General features: G+C 40.7%; 1 protein-coding gene across 3 annotated transcripts; it reads left to right on the top strand.

Moving 5' to 3' along the window:
• The first annotated feature begins 408 nt into the window (after window positions 1-408).
• On the top strand, window positions 409-19,873 carry map7d2b (MAP7 domain containing 2b). 3 transcript variants are annotated; one of them, XM_027177389.2, is made up of 17 exons: window positions 409-673; window positions 1,305-1,367; window positions 2,670-2,833; window positions 5,718-5,820; window positions 10,364-10,456; window positions 12,018-12,119; window positions 12,219-12,346; window positions 12,770-12,879; window positions 13,750-13,973; window positions 14,343-14,475; window positions 14,682-14,862; window positions 15,021-15,125; window positions 15,335-15,385; window positions 17,945-18,029; window positions 18,120-18,300; window positions 18,632-18,868; window positions 19,708-19,873. In XM_027177389.2, the coding sequence occupies exons 1-16, from the start codon at window positions 649-651 to the stop codon at window positions 18,858-18,860; spliced, it is 1,977 nt and encodes a 658-aa protein (XP_027033190.1). In that variant the 5' UTR covers window positions 409-648; the 3' UTR covers window positions 18,861-18,868; window positions 19,708-19,873. The 3 variants fall into 3 exon arrangements, with proteins under 3 accessions (XP_027033190.1, XP_027033208.1, XP_027033202.1); XM_027177401.2 differs by having other exon boundaries at window positions 415-673; window positions 17,945-18,008; XM_027177407.2 differs by lacking the exon at window positions 10,364-10,456 and having other exon boundaries at window positions 414-673.
• Window positions 19,874-21,160: the final 1,287 nt, after the last annotated feature.

The following is a 21,160-nucleotide window of genomic DNA, read 5'->3' as shown; positions in this document are numbered from 1 at the left end:
GAAGCCAAAACGTCTATGACGTCATACTGTATATACATGCACGAGCCCGGTTTAATTCGGTCCATTTTCCGTGAATATCCGTGACATTTTGTCTCATTAATATAAATACACGAACTCTGTATAAAACAGTCGTTTGCTTCGAATAGCTTTAGATGAAGCTGATGAAGCTTCGTTGCTCCTGTGGGAGCTGTTGCTATGGTTACCATACGTTGAGCCAGGTCCGCCGACGATGACGTAACGCCACACACACACACACACACACACACACACACACACACACACACACACACACACACACACACCCCACACACACACACACACCACACACACACACACACACACACACACACACACACACACACACACACACACACACACGGGGCGCGCGCGCATTCCTCATTGGTTGCTCTGCAAAACCGATGCATTAAAAAGAAATTCTAATAATAATAATAATAATAATAATAATAACCAAAAAAACAAAAACAAAAACGGATTTGTTCATCGTTCTATCGTTTTTATTTGACATTGCATGTAAAGCATGTCCATTTCATGCAGAATCGAGTGTGTGTGTTGATTCTAGTAAAGGGTTGATGTATTTTCAGCATTATTTTTGAATAATAAGAAGAGGAAGAAGAAGAAGGAGTGGAGATGGCTGCAGTTGTGGAGAAGTCAGGTAAGAGTTTAATATCCTTATATGTGCATGGGAATGAATTCCTTTACTGAATGTTCCCTGATCTCTGCTTGGTGAATCAGACTGGAGAAAATGTTGGGAAGAGGTCTTTCTCTACATAAGAGCTTGATCCAGAAATGCAACTGAAATGCTGCAAAATCTGTACAGTTTGTTCATTGCACGATAACAGGTGACAGGAATTATGCACCTTTCCAGGTGTAACACTGATGTGCTATAGATGGAGAAAGGGCTGATATTAATCTGGCATTAAACACCAATGTTTATCACCAATCACCCAACACATTCACGTAGAAGTAAATGACCTAAAAATAGGAAGAAAATCATGTCCTGTTGATTTGTCTTCATTTCAAGATGGACGAATTGCTTCTTCTGATTATGGTGAACGGAGCATCCGAGTCTTACAATATGGAGAAATGAGAAAATGATTTTTTTTACCTTCAGTTTGCATTCATTCGCATAACAATAGAGTAAAGCAATTAACACAAGCAAGACGCTGCATTTCAGTGAGCATGCAGATGCATAACTGAATGTGTTCAAAAAGGGTGTGTTCCTTCTGTTCATCATCATCATGCACGTTGCTGTCACACACCTAACACCCATCATCTTTTTACAGATATGACTAAAGAGCGAGCAAGATTAGCCCGGGAGAGGAGAGAGGAGAGAGAGAGGACTCAGGGTATGTTGAATAAAAACCCCACATGACATCAGGACACATTTCTGAGACAACATCCTGTCCCTGTGTTTCACATCCTGATATGAGCCGTTATCCAGGAAGTGCTTCTCGTAGTGCTGTGGGCTGATTTCTCCTTTAAAACCATTATATCATAATAAAGGCATGCAACTGAAATCCTGTGGGGGAAAAAACAATAAAACCCTCGAAATTGTGACAAAATCTGAACTCAATTTAACTAATTATTATATATTTATATAATTATATTATAATTAACAAGTGGTGGTGAGGGGGTGAATACTTATACAATCACAACCTTTAGGTTTTTGTGGGGGGTTTTTTGTTAATTTTTTAAATATTTTTTTTTAGATTTGCTGTTTTGATTCCACTCTCACACACATCAGTATTCTGGGTTATTTTGTGTAGATTCACAACATATGCAAATCATATTAAATTCATTTCAGCTTCAGATTGTAGGATTAAAAAATGCGTAAGATCTGAACTGTTACTGAAATAAATACTTGTATTCTTAAGTACTTACATAAATGTAGTTGAATAGTGATGTTTACTCAGTGAAGTGTGTTTACGCTAATTCATTTAGCTAGTTGGCTAAGCCTAAAGACAGCCATCAGGAAAATATCATGCTAACTCCAAACCCCTCACAAAATCAGCATTTCCTCGACTCGTTCAATCCAAATATCAGCAATAATAAAAGATAGATAATTTAATAAGCCAATTAAAGTCAGTTTGATTATCTAGCAAACTTAACAAGCTAAATTGGTCATTTTTACTAGCTAACTAAACAGTTAGCTAGTCAAGATTACTAATTTAGCTAGTGGAAACTAGCTTTAATGAGCAATCTTCACTTAAATGTGAATTGTATATCTTAAAATGTTTGTTATTTTTACATGAGAGAAAAAGGATATCATAGAAAGAAAGAAAGAAAGAAAGAAAGAAAGAAAACTCTTATGGTGCTGGACATTTTTAACAAGGATTTTGATGCTCAAGATGAACGTGAGGAGTAAAAAGTTTAAGAGTACACGTTTTTTCTTCTTTGGGAATTCAAGTATTTATTTTCATGTTCAAATCTTCCGAACCGAAGCTCAGTTAGAGCAGTTGATGTATGATTATTGAAGTGTTTCCAGCCCTGCTGAGTTCTGCTCCTGACTCGATAAACCACATCTCTGAGGGATCATTCAGCAGCCGTATCTGAGCTAACAGGGTATTGGAACATCACTATGAGCGTGAAGGAGCGCAGAGATGGTCTGCTCTGATCTGTCTATTTACCCCGTTTCATTGCGTGTGCAGCAAGCAGGGAGAATGAGCTGAGGGAGAAAGAGCAACGCTCCCGTAAACAGTACGAACGTTCGCTGGAGGAGCGAGGGAGGCGTCTGGAGGAGCAGCGGCAGCGAGAGGAGCATCGTCGAGCTGCTGTGGAGCAGAAGAGGAGGCAGCGTGTTGAGGAGGAGAAGGTCAGTACCTTGCATGTTCTCTCATCACTATTATTCACTGTATTTTCTGTTCTTCATCGCTCTGCCTCATCCTTATCCCCGCTTTAAAGCTTGAGCTCATGCTAACGATGCTCCAGAGTGACACCTTCCTGTTCTGTTAATGCTGATATGTAAAAACTACAGAGCTGAGCTTGCAAATCATAAATGTATCCATAGGATCTTTGAAATAATATAAGTACTGGTCCTGAACCATGTTTAAATGTTACAATATACAAGCAATAGCGATATATATACAATATACATATAGCAATATACAATTAGCAACTAGCATCTAGCACACAATTAAAATCTCGTTGCATCCGTCACAAAATTACTCTTATGTAAAGGTAGAAAACTAGCCACCTCTTTTTCAGATTAGGGCAGAGCTAATTTCAGGGTCAGAAATATTTTAAGCCTAAAATGAAGAAAAACAGAGAAGTACTGCACTGTAATGTTCAAGATATCAAGATGAAAATAAAAACAGTTCTCATTAGAAAAAATACTGCAAATTACATTTTCTACAAAATATATTTGAAGGTATATAATTAATTAGGATCTAGAACGTTTTTTTTTAAAAAAAGATTACAGACCGCACCTTTAAAGAGTATAATGATAGTAATCTATGCTACCTGAAAAAGACATCATACTTAAATGCTCTTGGCTTTATTCATTCTAAAAGTTACAATTAATATTTTTATTTTTTTCATCCTGTTTGTGATACTGGTTTAATTTGTTGTAAAGTTTGTGCTCATCGTGAGCTAATTTCCGCTATTTAGCTAGCTAGCTAGCTAGTCCTAGCGAAGCCGTCAGTCCACACGAAGACGGTATGCTAACTCCATCCCCCCATTTATATTTACTTTACTCACGAATTAATGCTCAATAATCTATATATTTGCAAAACCAAAACCTAACTTAACTAATTTAAGAAGATAATTTAAAGAGATTGATTACGTAGCAAATGTAACAAGCTAAATTACAATTCTTAACTAGCTAGCTAATATAACTAGCTCGTATACCTATCTTAATTGAGCAAACTTTACTTGATATTACAATTTAAATAAAACTTCTTTAGGTGTTTTTTTTCTTATTTAAACTGAGAGCTATTTGTTGTTCTGTTTGTATGAAGATGTTTAAAGATAGGAGCAGAGCTTAAGGTGGATTTCAGTGTATTTATTGATTGAAATTGAAAGCATTGCCATGTTGTGACCATCCCCCATGCTAATGCTTGGTCACTCCGGCGCAACGTGATGACATCACCGTTCCCGACCATCTATCCCACGGTGACAGGTGAATAAATCACAATTAGATGTATGATTTAGTGCAACATGGGAAGGTAACAAAGACGTTAGTGTGTGATAAAGGCTCTGGCTGTCTGCTGTGTGTCTTTAACCGAAAGTGTCGTCACTGCTGTCGGATTGATGAGTGCTATAGATGACTCTGTTCTTTACCGCTGCTTCCCCACATCGATACCGTTTCCTCTGCAGTGGCATCAGAATAAATCCCTAGCTTGGACCTGCGCTGCTTTTAATACACACACGATGATACAGAAGAAAAGTATGACTATTATTTACAGTCTTCTTTCCTCTTCTGTACTTCATCTGACTCACTGGGTGGTGATGAGGAGAAATTCTAATTAGAGATGCGATATGTGGGTCATGTTGGGCTTTCGGTCGTGTTCCGTATATAACAGCGATATTAAATGAAAAAACACGAACAAACGTTATTTATATATTCGACTGACTGTTTCCTTAGAATTATCTCTTACAGATTAACACACACTGAACAAACGATCGTTGTTGTTTTTTTTGGTTTTATATTCATTTAAAATTGATTTTTTTTTCTGATCAATTAATTTAATTAATTAATTTGATTTATTATATTACGTTTTATATATACACATTTCCACTAATTTAATAACTCGAACTGCAATAATAAATTTTTTAAAAATCCGTTAAAAAAATCCTTTATATATCCTTTTGCATTATACGTTAAGCTTAATGTAATTAAATAGTAATAAAATACTAATAGTATAATAGAAGGAAAGCATTTATAGGAAATCATATGTTATAGAAAGCATTTATTTTTTCCTCCCCCTTTTTTTGTTTTGATTTTCTTGAAAACGCTTTGCGTCCTTGGTTTTTAAATGTATAGAATGTGTTGTGTGTATATAATGAATTAATACATGTATATATTGTTGGAATTTGTGCCACTGGAGCACTTAGAGTTAATTTTAGACAGGAAATGCAGCCACTGAGTAAATGGAAAACAAGAACAAGCAGGATGAGAGAGAGAGAGAGAGAGAGAGAGAGAGAGAGAGAGAGAGAGAGAGAGAGAGATTTCCCGATAACACTGATGTGACCTGTGCCATTACCATAGCTACACTGTGCGTGTGTGTGCATGCTTGCATGTGTGTGTGTGTGTGTGTGTGTGTGTGTGTATGTGTGCGTGTGCGTGTGCATGTGAGCAGCCGGGTGCCATTTGGGGGATGAAGGGAGGGGTTTGGGCGGGCCATCCTCAGCTCTGTGCTGTTTTAGAAGCACTCCATCACCTGAGAGAGAGGGAGAGAGAGAGAGAGAGAGAGAGAGAGAGAGAGAGAGAGAGAGAGAGAGAGAGAAAAACACACACTCACAGGGCAAGGCCCTTCCTTGTTATTATCCAGCAGTCAGTGAGGAGGAGAGGTTGTGCATCTGTGTGTGTGTGTGTGTGTGTGTGCGCGTGTGCACGCGCGTGTGTGTGTGTGTGAGCGCGAGGGTGGGAGGCGGTCGGCATGGAGTATCAGCTGGCCTCGTCTCCGTCCTCACGGCGCCGCAGTGACAGCTCAGTCAGAGAGAATCTGGTCTTCCCTGTTTTGGAACGCAACGAGCAGGAGCACCTGGAGACGCTGATGCGGCGTTCAGACGACCGCGGCCTGCCGTCGGAGCAGAGACACAAACGCTGGACGTGGGGTGGCCCGCCACGAGCCTGTGAGGGTGAGTCTGAGATCCATATCCTCGGGGGAGGTGGAGGAGGATGAGAGCATGTAAACTCAGGGTGTGTAGGCTGCAATGCAGGGGTGGATTTTTGGTTTTTAAAGATTTTCATGGCCGGTGTGGGTGTTACCTAACAAACTGCAGCAGCTCGCTGTTAGAAGTGATGTAATTTGGTAGAAAAAGCTGGTGTTGCTGTGTGTCACCGATATCTCAAAAGGAACTCAAGGTTAGACCCGATTAGCGATTCAAAGCGATTCAGATTCAGATGCTGAATAAACTCCGGTGTCTCACTTAAAATGTCCTTTTTTGTCCTAAATGTCACAGCTGAGATACCGAGATCTATTTCTCTCTCATTGCACCATTCATATGATCTCATTTATTTGTCCTGCTTGTAAAAGCATCTCTTATCTCCCAGCATCAAATAAACCCGCCCGTGTGTTTTTCCACAAAGCAGTGACAGAGACACAGGAGCACCACCCGGACTCTGTGGTGCATTCATAACGACATCAATAATTCACCCTGTTCGAGAGAACGAAGGTCCGCCATCGGCCTGCATGATGCACGAGTCCATTCCGTGTAATTATATAAACATATAAAGAGAGATCCATCGATCCGGGTTCACGTTAGGATTCGGTTGCTTTTAAAAAGCTAGAAAGCTGCACCGAGAGAACCTGAGCTCTTCATCAGCATGAATGTTCCTTCTTCTTCCCGGTGAAGATCATATTACCGTCCAGCTTGACTCCAAAAACTCATCCGGTCGCCGTATCTCGAGCGTGCTCGTCTCCGGCATTTCGCTGACGAGACGTATTAACGTTTCAACACGCTATTTCGTCGTGTCATTTCTGAAACCTTAGACAGCAGTTCAGAGGCCTTCGAGTCATTTTTCTGTCGCGAGTGAATGTACACGAGTGAGTTTGATGATGAGGTCATTAATCCTTGTTCAGATTCTTAACCTAAACACGCTGAGTGCAGCTTTATAACTTCACACTGCTGAAAGAAACCAATGTACATCATGTTGACCGGGAAACACAAAGAGAAACAATTTAGATGATAAAACCGGCGTTAACCTGGTCACACGAGCGTGTACGCCCTTTTATAATGGCTCGGAACGAACCAATCGCATTCCAGCTCATGTTCAGATCTAATTATCAAACATAACGGCAGCCGAAGACCAGCTCTTTCTGTGCGCTTTTCTTCTTGCTTTCATCTGAAACCATGACCCATATAAATCATGTCCAGGAACTTGTTGTTTAAATGAAATCCATCCAGAGAGGGAGACAAAAGAACCTTTTGCTCTGTAGCACCAAATCCATCATCAAACACAAGCAGAGAACGTCGGTGTACTATTTTTTGGTATGAACATCAAAACGGAACGTCCGAATCTGCCAAGAGACCAACAGCACCGTCAGAGGAACTTCTGCCAAGTCCTGGTCACTCCCTGTAGATCTGGGTAGGATTTCTAGACGCACCAAAATCACCTAAAATCTCGTGTTCTGGGTCGATGAGAACAAAATAAAGCATTTTGGACACAATTGTATAAATAATGCAACAAAAACAAGACAGTTTAGCATCCGAAGATCACCATACAGTGTCCATGATGAAGCATGATGGTGGCAGCATCGTACTATGGAGCTGCTTCTCTTCATCAGGCATCGAGGCTGTAGTTTGTTTAGGCCTAAAGGTGAGGTCTTCGATTTTTGAAAGTCAATGACGACATTTGAAATCACCAAAACAAACACGCCCCTAACCCGAACGGGTCCCACCCCTGTATCGATAGCTCCGCCCACACATACATACGTAACCCGGGCGACTGATGGAAAGAAACGTGTCTTTATCATAGCTGAAGGGAAGAACAATACGATTGTAGATAAACAAACAAGCAAAAATGCCACACAAGCATAATCATGTAAAGGACAAAGGCATATATTAGTTCTGTGTAACAAAGCAAAACCAACGTTACTCACCTATCGAGAAGGAAAAAAGCGCCTCGGCGTCTTAAGTAAAGTCGGCCACATATTGACAGGTCGGAGTTTCCCGAGTCGATAACTCCTGAGCTAAACGCTGTTACTACACAAAACGCGGTTGTAGCTGCCTCTCTACATTACTACGATAGAAAAGAGGTGTTATTTGTGTAGTAACAGCGTTTAGCTCAGGAGTTATTGACTCGGGAAACTCCAACCTGTGAATATGTGGCCAACTTCCTGCTCCTTCAGTTCTCTCCAGCGCTGGAAAGCTGATCCTATATTAACACGTCCTACTTCTTGTCCTTATCGTAAGTCTTTCTTCGCTTTCTTTCTTTGTTTTTATCCTCCATGTCGATGTTAAAACCGCTTTCTGCTAATGTCACACATGCGCACTGAACACCCTCTCCGCCCATATTGACAAGCCCCGCCCCTTTCTGCTCATTGGCTACACGTTTGTTTTGATTTTTGTTTTGATTTTTGATTATTATCGGCCCGACTCAGTTTTCTGAAGCATTTCTCAAAAATCGGAGACCCTGCCTTTAAATCCTCCAGCCTGCGTTAGGTATCTGAAGAAAACCGTAGCATGCGGCCCGTAGCATGCGCCCGTCTGTGACATAACAGGAAACGGTTTACCGTAACAGGATAATATTACTGATGTGTCTATCAAGGGGTTTGTTTTACATTCATTTAGTTAATTTGTGTATTTAAACTCTGGACATCCACCTAAAGGAAGCCCTAAAGTTATTTGGAAAAAAGTGTCCAATCAGCAGCGAGTGTGTGATGTTTATTAAGCCCCTCCCCTTTCTGTTTTCCCGTTTTCTGATTTGCTGTTGTGTTGTGTTTTTTTTGTCGTGTTGTGAAAATGTGAACGTTTTTAGAACGTTTGAAACATTTACGTGTTGGTCATGTGATGTGACTTTATAACGCTATAACGAGGAAGACTTGCGTAACAATTCCGTATCGTAGGATTTGCACAAATTCTCTGATTTGTGATGCGTAAAGGGACAATTTCTCTGTTGCATTCATGTGCGTTTGCTATTTTCCAGTAAACTAAGTAGATGTTGATTTCGATTCTTAGCATGAAGTAAAGTAACCGAAGTTAGTTTTTTTTTTTTTTTAGATTTTTTTTTTCATTAAATACTTGAAAGGAACAGAAAAAGAAACTAACAAGAATTGTCATCATTGCCATGTAACAAAAAACGATATGCCAGAGTCCAACAGTCTTTCAGTTCAGACTAAAGCACTATTCGGACGGGACTAGTTTTACGTGCGGGTAAAGTAATTATTACCAGAGCTTCTCTGTGATTTTAGTCCCGTCCGAATGTGCCATCTCGGTAATCATTACGGACAATAGCACTATTTGGACGGGATTAGTTTTACGTGGGGACGTGGAGTAATGCAATTTTACCTCAGGACGTCTGTAATATTAATTGGCCAATTCGCACGGGACAAGACATCTCAGTAAAACTAGCAGAAGTGGGAGGGGTAACTCGCTTTACGCACCACAGTAACCTCCTTGTCGTCATGTGCGTATGACGTTGCTTCCTGTTATCACGTGCGCAAACAGACAACATGGCGCCTCCATGATTGCAAAACGCGCCAAAAACTACTTTTAAACAGGAAATGACGGAATTTTACCGTACATATTTACAGCGGGTCTATTCGGACGGGATTAGTATTACCTGAGGTAATTTTTCCGGACCTCTTTACAGAAGGTAAAAGTCGCCGTAATCTTTACTGACATTGTCCGTAATGATTACCGAGATGGGACATTCGGACGGGACTAAAATCACAGAGAAGCTCTGGTAATAATTACTTTACCCCCCACGTCCCCACTTAAAACTAGTCCCGTCCGAATAGTGCTAATGTCAGTAAAGATTACGATGACTTTTACCTTCTGTAAAGAGGTCCAGAAAAATTACCTCAGGTAATACTAATCCCGTCCGAATAGACCCGCTGTAAATATGTACGGTAAAATTCAACCTACGGCGCGTTTTGCAAGCATTGAGGCGCCATGTTGTCTGTTTGCGCACGTGATAACAGGAAGCAACGTCATACGCACATGACGACAAGGAGGTTACTGTGGTGCGTAAAGCGAGTTACCCCTCCAACTTCTGCTAGTTTTACTGAGATGTCTTGTCCCGTGCGAATTGGCCAATTAATAATTCAGACGTCCTGAGGTAAAATTGCATTACTCCACGTCCCCACGTAAAACTAGTCCCGTCCGAATAGCGCTTAAGTGCCAGTCCTTAAATACAGCGATTGTTCTCATAGCTTTCAGGTTTTTACAAAATTCAATAGTGTCAAAATACATTTTCATCTCATGTTTAAATCTTTAAAAAAACGCTTTTCACTTTGACGATTTTACATTCATGAATGTGATATTTGGCTAACAGAAACATAAGGTTTATAAAATAAATATCATTTTCTGTATGTAAATTAAAAATTTGGATAAACATAACATTTAATATAGTCACAAAAGTCACACAGAAATGTCAGTGTGTGAGAACAGTAACCGAAGTGTGACGTGTGCTTGTGTGACGTCTGCTTTTTTCTGCTCTGCATCACCTGCTGCGTAGACGATCCTAAGGTTGCCCCGCCCTCTCCTGCTGCTTCCTCCATCGCAGCCAATAAGCCAGCTTCTTTCCTGCCTGCCAGCCAATCCAAAGCCGGTATTAATCTCCAGCTGCTTTGCGTGTCTACCACATGTTATGTGTGTGATGTCATGCCGTATTGTGTTCTTTGTGTTCCTTATTGTTTCTCAGGCTTTGCTGTTTATACACCGTCTCCTCCCTAAAGCGTGTAAATGTGCATCAGATGCCTCTGGGACATTTCTTGGCATTAAAACTCAGTGAATGTGATCGATCATTAGGACAGAGAGCACATAGCCAGAGGCAGATCCGTGTCCTGCTCCCTGCGTGCGTGCTGGAAAGGGCGGACGTGCAGGATGCGCAGGATGTGGATCTGAAATCAGCCTCGAGCTGCAGTGCTGCTTCAGTGCTGAGGGGGAGGACGATACGGGATCAGGGCGGATGCTTCAGCTGTTAGTTCACTACATATGTAAATTAGATGCAAATCCACATCCTAGCAATGACATCATTTTTCACTACAGATAATATCTTGGGTGAAATTTTCTATTTTAGGAAATTGGATTCTTTTTTCTACCTTCTCTGCTTATGAGCAGATAAAACACCGAAACACCAGAGAATATGACTTAAATTCAGCAAGCACTGTTTCCAGATCTGTTATTATCCTGCAGTTAGGCAACAAGTTACTGGAACAAGCAACTGGGGCATGTGTTAGTAATAAAGCAGGACACGTGCTGTGAGCGGTCTGGGGTGGGGTTTTTACATTAATATGTATTACATCGTCTGTTCTAATGAAATAAATGACATTTCTTTGTCTTTGTCATTTGGACCTGAGGACCAAACATTCACACGTAACTGTGTTTAATGTGATTAATGTGTTTAATGTGTTTAATGTGAATAATGTGATTAATGTGTTTAATGTGAATAATGTGATTAATGTGAATAATGTGTTTAATGTGATTAATGTGAATAATGTGTTTAATGTGTTTAATGTGATTGATGTGATTAATATGATTGATGTGAATAATGTGTTTAATGTGTTTAATGTGTTTAATGTGTTTAATGTGATTGATGTGATTAATGTGATTAATATGATTGATGTGATTAATATGATTGATGTGATTAATGTGTTTAATGTGATTAATGTGATTAATGTGAATAATGTGTTTAATGTGATTAATGTGAATAATGTGTTTAATGTGATTGATGTGATTAATATGATTGATGTGAATAATGTGTTTAATGTGTTTAATGTGTTTAATGTGTTTAATGTGTTTAATGTGATTGATGTGATTAATGTGATTAATATGATTGATGTGAATAATGTGATTAATGTGATTAATATGATTGATGTGAATAATGTGTTTAATGTGTTTAATGTGATTGATGTGATTAATGTGTTTAATGTGATTAATGTGATCGACAAGGACAAATTATTCAGATCATAAATTAATCACAGCTCCAGAGTCTTTGATTAAAATTACTTGCCCTGAGCATTTCAGTGGTCTCTGACTTCCCACAATGCCTCTCTCTCTCTCTCTCTCTCACTCTCTCTCTCTCTCTCTCTCTCTCTCGTGCTCTCTCTCTCTTTCTCTTGTGCTCTCTCTCTCTCTCTCTCTCTCTCTCTCTCTCTCTCTCTCTGCAGTACCAGACTTCATGATTCCAGCAGACTGTCCTGAAACAGACCTGATCACTCGTCTTTCCTCCTCTAACTCCTCAGCTGTTTTAGCACAAACATCAGGAAGAGGCAAGTCTGTCCTCTACCAGGCATCGATCATTATTCTGTCCTCCCTGCATCCCAGTATGACCTCTGACCCTCTGCTGTCTTGCCTTTGTCCTCCATTAGCCTCGCCCAGCCCCCACAGGTCTCCGTATAAATCCTCGTCCAACAGAGCCGAGCGCAAGAAGACAAGCACCACATCTGGACCATCGGAGGAATCCCGAGGGGTTGCCACGACCCCCAAAACCCCTCAGGTCAGCCCTGACAGTACCACAGCTTTAAGTGGTGTTCTTTTAAATGACAAATCCTCTTACAGAGCTCAGATTTTTCAATTCAGATTATTCAGTGGGAAAAAACGGTAATATACAGCCCACCAATGAGACGGTGGTCTCCTAGCAACTACATTTCTCTCGCTGTTTCTTGCTTCAGACCCTTTTTTTGATGCCACATCTATACGCAGACCAGTATTTCAACTTATTCGTTTATTAGCAGTTCTCAGGAACAAATCTATAGCATCCAGGTGAAATTATGGAATAAAGCCAGTCATACATTTGGGAATAAACTGTAACTTTGGAAGTACAAATCATTCAGGTGTGTGAAAGTGGGATTATTCACAGCAGTATGGAAATGTACGTGCAGGCAGATTCGTTTCATTCCTTTCATTATGTGCTTTACAGACAGAGAAACAAACCGGTGGGATCACAGATTCCTCAGCAAAGCGACTTGAATCTCCTATGACGCCCACCAAGAGCATGTCTGGCAGCAAGAAACCCAGCACCCCCAAAAGGTTTCAGATCCAAAAACGTCACTTCATCTGTTTCCTCTTTCATCACACCGGGCTGTACTCAGACACGACCAGTTACATCCAAAAGTCATGTTAAGATTTAGACTCCTGTCGATCCCAGTGACGCTAGCCAATCGTAGGCATCTGTGAATTCGGTAAATTGCTCTTTCCTCTGTGTTTGCAGCACGACATCATTCGATCGCTTCACGTGTGTCAGTAAAAGCACATGCTAGCCTTCAGCTTCCCTTTGTGCCAGCTGGCTGGTGGGATTTAGAAGGTGACAATTCTAGGGAGAAAAATAAGTAAAAATATGTCTATACACGTTCGCCTCACACCTCCAGGGTCGGGGGTTCGATTCCCACCTCCGCCTTGTGTGTGTGGAGTTTGCATGTTCTCCCCGTGCCTCGGGGGTTTCCTCCGGGTACTCCGGTTTCCTCCCCCGGTCCAAAGACATGCATGGTAGGTTCATTGGCATCTCTGAAAATTGTCCGTAGTGTGTGAGTGTGTGAGTGAATGAGAGTGTGTGTGTGTGCCCTGTGATGGGTTGGCACTCCGTCCAGGGTGTATCCTGCCTCGATGCCCGATGACGCCTGAGATAGGCACAGGCTCCCCGTGACCCGAGAAGTTCGGATAAGTGGTAGAAAATCTAAACCGTCTCGACTACAACCTTCAAACCAAGAAAAAATAAATCTGGGATAGAAAATGCGGATGTTATTCTGTGTCCTCGGTGTCGGTGTCACGTGCACTACCATGTAACCTACAATGGAGTTGTAACAGAAATACAATGGTACTGAATCCTCACTCTGAATACAGTCCGATTTTTTTTACTCTAAAATCCTCTCAAAGATGAAAACTCTGTGTGCTCTAATTAAGGTCCAAGTCATGTAAGAGTCGTATCCAGTCTCCATGTTCTCCGGGGCAGTTCCCCAGCTCACCCATGAGGCACAGAGCTATGACCCCGGGGGTAGAAATCTACAAGAGGCTAGACGGAGAGGACAAAGGAGTCGAGAATAAAAGCTCCAGCACTTTGGATAGGAAAACGTCAAGGACTGAAAAGCTTCCCAAATCTGCAAGCAGAGAACTCGGGCATAGCACAGGTAAGATGCTGACAGATGGAACTTACACGTACATCCATCCATCCATCCATCTATCTATCTATCTATCTATCTATCTATCTATCTATCTATCTATCTATCTATCTATCTATCTATCTATCTATCTGTCTGTCTGTCTGTCTGTCTGTCTGTCTGTCTATCTGTCTGTCTGTCTGTCTGTCTGTCTGTCTGTCTATCTATCTATCTATCTATCTATCTATCTATCTATCTATCTATCTATCTATCTATATTAGTTAACACATATTTTCTCTATATTTTTTTCACTTTGCTTGAATAGATCATTATATTTTTATTTAATTGTAACTCATTTTATTCTGCATTGACGTGTGTGATGTTTTATCACTATTTCAGAGTCTCCGGTGACTCCGACTGGAAAAGCTGGAACCACCGACGCCGAGGAAGCTTCCAGACTGCTGGGGGAGAAGCGACGGCTAGCCAGAGAGCAGAAGGAGCAGGAGGAGAAACAGCGACTGGAGGAAGAGAGGTATGAGCCGTATACCACATAACATTAGCACACTGCTGAACGCTCCATCCCGATTGGTCAGAAGGTGTTTGTAACACGTCTGTCAGGTCACGTCAGCGGTTTATGTCACCACGCTCATTCTGATATGTTACCGTTTCTATAGTAACAGCAAAAATGTCCGCCGTACATCTGTAGCATTCTGCACCTTTAACTGCCGTCCCCGTTAGGCTTAAGGCCGAGGAGCTCCAGAGGAAGCAGGCGGAGGAGCGAGAGCGACAGGAACTGGCGGCTCAACAAGCAGAGAAGGAGCGCCAGAGGCAAGAGGAAGAGCGCAGGAAGAAAGAGGAAGATGACAAGCGGCAGAAGGAGAGACGCTTGAAAGATCTCCAGGACCAGCTGGACAGAGAGGTCGGCCTTCTCGCTAATCTCCTTTATTCAGAAATGTCCTTGTGGATTTTGCAGCAGTGTGTGTGATTGGGATAGTGGAGTCATTGTGTGTGTGTGTGTGTGTGTGTGTGTGTGTGTGTGTGTGTGTGTGTGTGTGTGTGTGTGTGTGTGTGAGACAGAGGGAGGAGGCCTTGCAGAGGGTGCAGAGGGAGGCTGAGAGGAAGCAGCAGGAAAGAGAGCAGCTAAAACTGCAGGAAGAACAAGAGAGACTGCAGAGGAAGAAGGTTTAGAGCTCCATCATGCACATGCTTTACACTCCAGACTTCTCAGATGTTATTAAACATGTTGCTCGGTTACCAGGAATCCAGTCCTCACTTTGTACAGTGTGTGTTAATAGAAAATGGATTATTGTTAGTGTTTAATATCGTTTGTGCTGTTAAAGTTAAGCAGGATTTACACATCGGGATACAAACTGTTCTGTTTCTCCTTCTAGCGCATTGAGGAGATCATGAAAAGAACAAGAAAAACTGACACTGAGCCAAAGGTACACGCACACACACATACAGTATATAAACACACACACACACACACACACACACACACACACACACACACACACACACACACACACACACACACACATACAGTATATAAACACACACACACACACACACACACACACACACACACACACACACACACACACACACACACACACACACACACACACACATAAACACACATACAGTATATAAACACACACACACACACACACACACACACACACACACACACATATACAGTATATAAACACACAGATGTAAACACACATACAGTATATAAACACACACACACACACACACATACAGTATATAAACACACACAGATGTAAACACACATACAGTATATAAACACACACACATACAGTATATAAACACACACACATACAGTATATAAACACACACATATACAGTATATAAACACACACACACACACACACACACACACATATACAGTATATAAACACACACACATACAGTATATAAACACACACATATACAGTATATAAACACATACACACACACACACACACACACACACACACACACATACAGTATATAAACACACACATATACACACATACAGTATATAAACACACACACACACACACACACACACACACACACACACACACACACACACACACACACACACACATACAGTATATAAACACACACACACACACACATACAGTATATAAGCACACACATATACACACACAGTATATAAACAAACACACACACACACACACACACACACACACAGTATATAAACACACACAGATGTATACACACATACAGTATATAAACACACACACACACACACACATACAGTATATAAACACACACACACACACACACACACACACACACACACACACACACACACACACACACACACACACACACACATACAGTATATAAACACACACACACACACACACACACACACACACACACACACACACATACAGTATATAAACACACACACACACACACACACACACACACACACACACACACACACACACACACACACACACATACAGTATATAAACACACACATACAGTATATAAACACACACACACACACACACACACACACACACACACACACACACACACACACACACACACACACACATACAGTATATAAACACACACAGATGTATACACACATACAGTATATAAACACACACACATACAGTATATAAACACACACACATACAGTATATAAACACACACATATACAGTATATAAACACACACACACACACACACATATACAGTATATAAACACACACACATACAGTATATAAACACACACATATACAGTATATAAACACACACACACACACACACACACACACACACACACACACACATACAGTATATAAACACACACATATACACACATACAGTATATAAACACACACACACACACACACACACACACACACACACACACACACACATATACAGTATATAAACACACACACACACATACAGTATATAAGCACACATATATACACACACAGTATATAAACAAACACACACACACACACACACACACAGTATATAAACACACACAGATGTATACACACATACAGTATATAAACACACACACACACACACACACACACATACAGTATATAAACACACACACACACACACACACACACACACACACACACACACACACACATACAGTATATAAACACACAAACACACACACACACACACACATACATTATATAAACACACACACACGCACACACACACACACACACACACACACACACACACACACATACAGTATATAAACACACACACATACAGTATATAAACACACACACACACACACACACACACACACACACACACACACACACACACACACATATACAGTATATAAACACACATACAGTATATAAACACACACACACACATACAGTATATAAACACACACACACACACATACAGTATATAAACACACACAGATGTATACACACACACACACATATACAGTATATAAACACACACAGATGTATACACACATACAGTATATACACACACACACACACACACACACACACACACACACACACACATACAGTATATAAACACACACAGACACACACACACACACACATACAGTATATAAACACACACAGATGTATACACACACACACACACACACACACACACACATATACAGTATATAAACACACACAGATGTATACACACATACAGTATATACACACACACACACACACACATACAGTATATAAACACACACAGATGTATACACACACACACACACACACAGTATATAAACACACAGATGTATACACACATACAGTATATAAACACACACACACATACAGTATATAAACACACAGATGTATACACACATACAGTATATAAACACACACACACACACAGTATATAAACACACAGATGTATACACACACACACACACGTAAGAAAGCGGGTGATAAGTGAAATTGAGTAACTTAAAGACTCTCTGTGTTTGAACTGAAGGATGAGATGCACATGGAGTCCAACACCTCCGTGATCGGTTCAGTCTCTGTCCTGGAGTCTGCAGGTGAGAGTGCAGAGATTTCAGGTTATTATTCTACAGCAGCTACTGAAACATCCCCAGACATGATGACTGTTTTAATGTCTGAGGTATTGAGTAACACAGAGCCTTTTTTAGATGCTGGCCAGATTAACGGTCCCTCAATCAGGTCCTCAGGAAGCTCCAGTTTTTCCGAGTTTAAGAGTGAATTCCCTTCATCCATCACCGTTGGCTCACCTGTCATCAACCTACAGCCTCTGGAGGCTAAGTGCAGTGCGGCTGACGATCTATCGGATGGCGTCCAGTCCATGGATGTCAGGTATTCTGTCGCCGTGGGAACAAGTATGAAGCTGCAGTAGTGCAGAATTAAAATAAGGATTCATATCAATACACTCATACTAATATGTTGCTGTTGCTATAGTAACAGCTAGTATAGTATAGTGTCACTCGTACGGCAGATGTGTGTGGCACATAAACCCAAGCTGATCATAAATAGGTTTATAATAAAAAAAATTATGTCGTCCATTAATAACTTGAATCGTCTTAATTTGCTAAATCACCGTCGATTCGTTGATTATTTTCTTCTAACCTCACAAAACCCCGAAGTGTTTTCTTCCGTAGTCATGATTAATGCTCACGGCTTCTTTCAGTCCGGTGTCTAGAGATGAGCTGATGCAGGAATACTCTCCTGTCAGCGAGAGCTCTGAGATCCTCACGAGGAACCCCGAGGCGCTGGATCTCCTGCATCTCACCGGACAGGCTGCGTATCCTAAAGCCGGAGACTGCAACAAAAACCTGATCCAGAGCTTCAGCAACGCCGCCACAGACTCAGCGCTCATGCAGAGTCTGGGGCCGAGCATGGATAAGCTCACAGTCTAGTTCAACAGGTGATCACAAAGGGGGGGGGGGGGGGATCAATTACATCAATAATCAGGGTACAGACATTTGATTATGCAAATCACCTGCCAGAAGTTCACACCCCCAAAGGTTGCCAGATTTTCTTTGAGTACAAACACCTGAAACAGATGCAGATGAAAGAACAACATAGCTTTTTGTTGTCGTTGTTGTCACACGTAAGACAACAAACTGTAACAAACACAGAACGTTTTAAAGTAAACAATGCGATACGAAAGATTTTAAAATCTTATTATTACATTTATCGCTGCAAAATTTGGTTCATTCGTGGCTTATAAATAGCACCTGATCCAGCGCATCCTATTATTCTGGCATTTTATTCAATGGATGACATTATATATGATATTATTAATATAAGGAATCTTTTTATTTAGCTATTACAGTGACTAAAGAAATTCCTGAAACGGACAAATAAATGATCTGTGGTTTCTGACGCTTAATAAAGCCACGGGGCAGAAAATCAAGGTCCTGAAATCAGAATCGGTCTGTAGTCATTTATTAGCCCTTTATAATGTTCGTGCTCTTTTCTGTAAAGAAAACAGGCATCCATTTGAAGGATAAACTGATTAAGCATTCGTTTAGTTTAGGTGAAATTTAATACATTAGAAATTCAGTCCTTGTGGCCTTTTGGTGGACTTTAAAGGGTTGATACTATATTAACAAAGTCATTATGTTTTTGTATATAATTTAATATATATTTTGTATTTTGTTAGTTTTCTGTTGTGTCCTTATGTCTAGATCTGTTAAATATTGATTATACATCTGAGCCCCGTCCTTTGTGCCTCTTTCTGATTGGACCTTTTTGTTTCAGGGTATAGTGACGTCATGGCTGTGTTGAAGAACCGTTTGGGATTTGACCTTCGTCTGTCGTGCCTCTGTTACAGCTCTTACAAGCTCCTCCACGAGAAACCTATGTGCATCCTGGGGGAAAAGGAAGGAGCTCTGAATCAAGTAGTTATAATATGTAGAATAATAATGATCATTTAAAAAAAAAAAAAAAAAGAAGCTTTGCCTTTTCTTCATAAATATACCATTTCGACATATTTCGCTGTAGTAATTGCTGAGGAAAGCAACTGTATTGCGCCTCTTGCAGCCATAGTAATCTTTATATCCCTGTGAACACACCGTAGCGTGAGCCTAATAAACGAGCCTTGTACAGTTTTGCTGCGAGAGCAGAAACGACCAGCAAACTGACTGTGTGTGTGTGTATATATATATATATGTGACGTGTCATGTGTCTGGGTTCAGTCATGCGAGCATAAAACCGTTGAACGCTATAGTACGCTTTGTTTCATAACTCCAACAAGAGAAAAGAAAGACTTCGTAAAGATGTAAACTATGCAGACCGGGTAAAGTGGGAATCTGAAACAGCGCGTGAGCAAATATTACCACAACGCTACAGCTCTATGGGAAACATCCCGACTTTAAAGCTCTCCGTTAGGCTAAATACTGTATGTGTGTGTTATCTTGTTAAACGGCTCTGTTGCTACCAGTTCTGCATTTTCAGGAGGTGAGATCCAGCTTTGCATGTGAGCACAGTGGTACGGGTTGGAGTGACATGTCCAGCGCTCGAGTGACATGTCCAGCGCTCGAGTGTACCGATCCTGATGAACTAGAAGCGTTGAAGACCAATAGGATTATAGCATTTCAGTTGAGGATCTGTTTCACTCTCAGTCTCTCGTAAAATCAGTCGCTTCATGGTGATAAATGGTGCATGAATCAAATGCTCTGGAATTGCAAGAAAAAAACCTGGGATATTGAAATAACAATAAAATGATTGAGCCAAACATCCTTCTCTCTGCGTCTTTAATTAAACCTGTTTCACACACATCACTGACTCCAGCGGACCGATGGACAAATATTATCTGGTCCTGGTGAAGTCGAGTTACAGTCAGTTACTGCCGGTCTACAGTACACTGTGGCACTGAGTAAAGGCCTAATTATTTACATTACATTATTCTTATTATTTATGTAAAGATATACTTATTTATTATATACACTTATTCAGCCATATGATGGTGATTTTTTTTCCCTGTAATATGCCGGAAAAATACAAGAAAAAAAGAAGTACAACAACGAGAACTTACAGAGAGCGTACAGTGAGAGAAGGAAAGATAGTTTAGCTTTCTGTTTTCTGTTTGGTCGAATATTTAATTATTTAAGGCTTTTTTTTCTTCTTTATTTTGATGCTCTCATGATCCACTGCATGCTCCACATCATTGACTCGTCTAAACAGGAGGTTTAAAGTCGTATTTCACAAATAA

This window comes from Tachysurus fulvidraco, chromosome 25 (genome assembly GCF_022655615.1).
Source record: "Tachysurus fulvidraco isolate hzauxx_2018 chromosome 25, HZAU_PFXX_2.0, whole genome shotgun sequence".
In the NCBI taxonomy this organism is placed as follows: domain Eukaryota; kingdom Metazoa; phylum Chordata; class Actinopteri; order Siluriformes; family Bagridae; genus Tachysurus; species Tachysurus fulvidraco.
Note: the sequence above shows the minus strand (reverse complement) of the source record. Positions and strands in the feature narration are given on the sequence as shown.

Bases quoted from the DNA above. Each gene is read 5' to 3' on its own strand.
- map7d2b (XM_027177389.2), top strand. From the start codon at position 649: ATGGCTGCAGTTGTGGAGAAGTCAG. The intron at 674-1,304 runs GTAAGAGTTTAA...ATCTTTTTACAG, and splicing joins TGCAGTTGTGGAGAAGTCAG to ATATGACTAAAGAGCGAGCA. The intron at 13,974-14,342 runs GTAAGATGCTGA...TCACTATTTCAG, and splicing joins AGAACTCGGGCATAGCACAG to AGTCTCCGGTGACTCCGACT.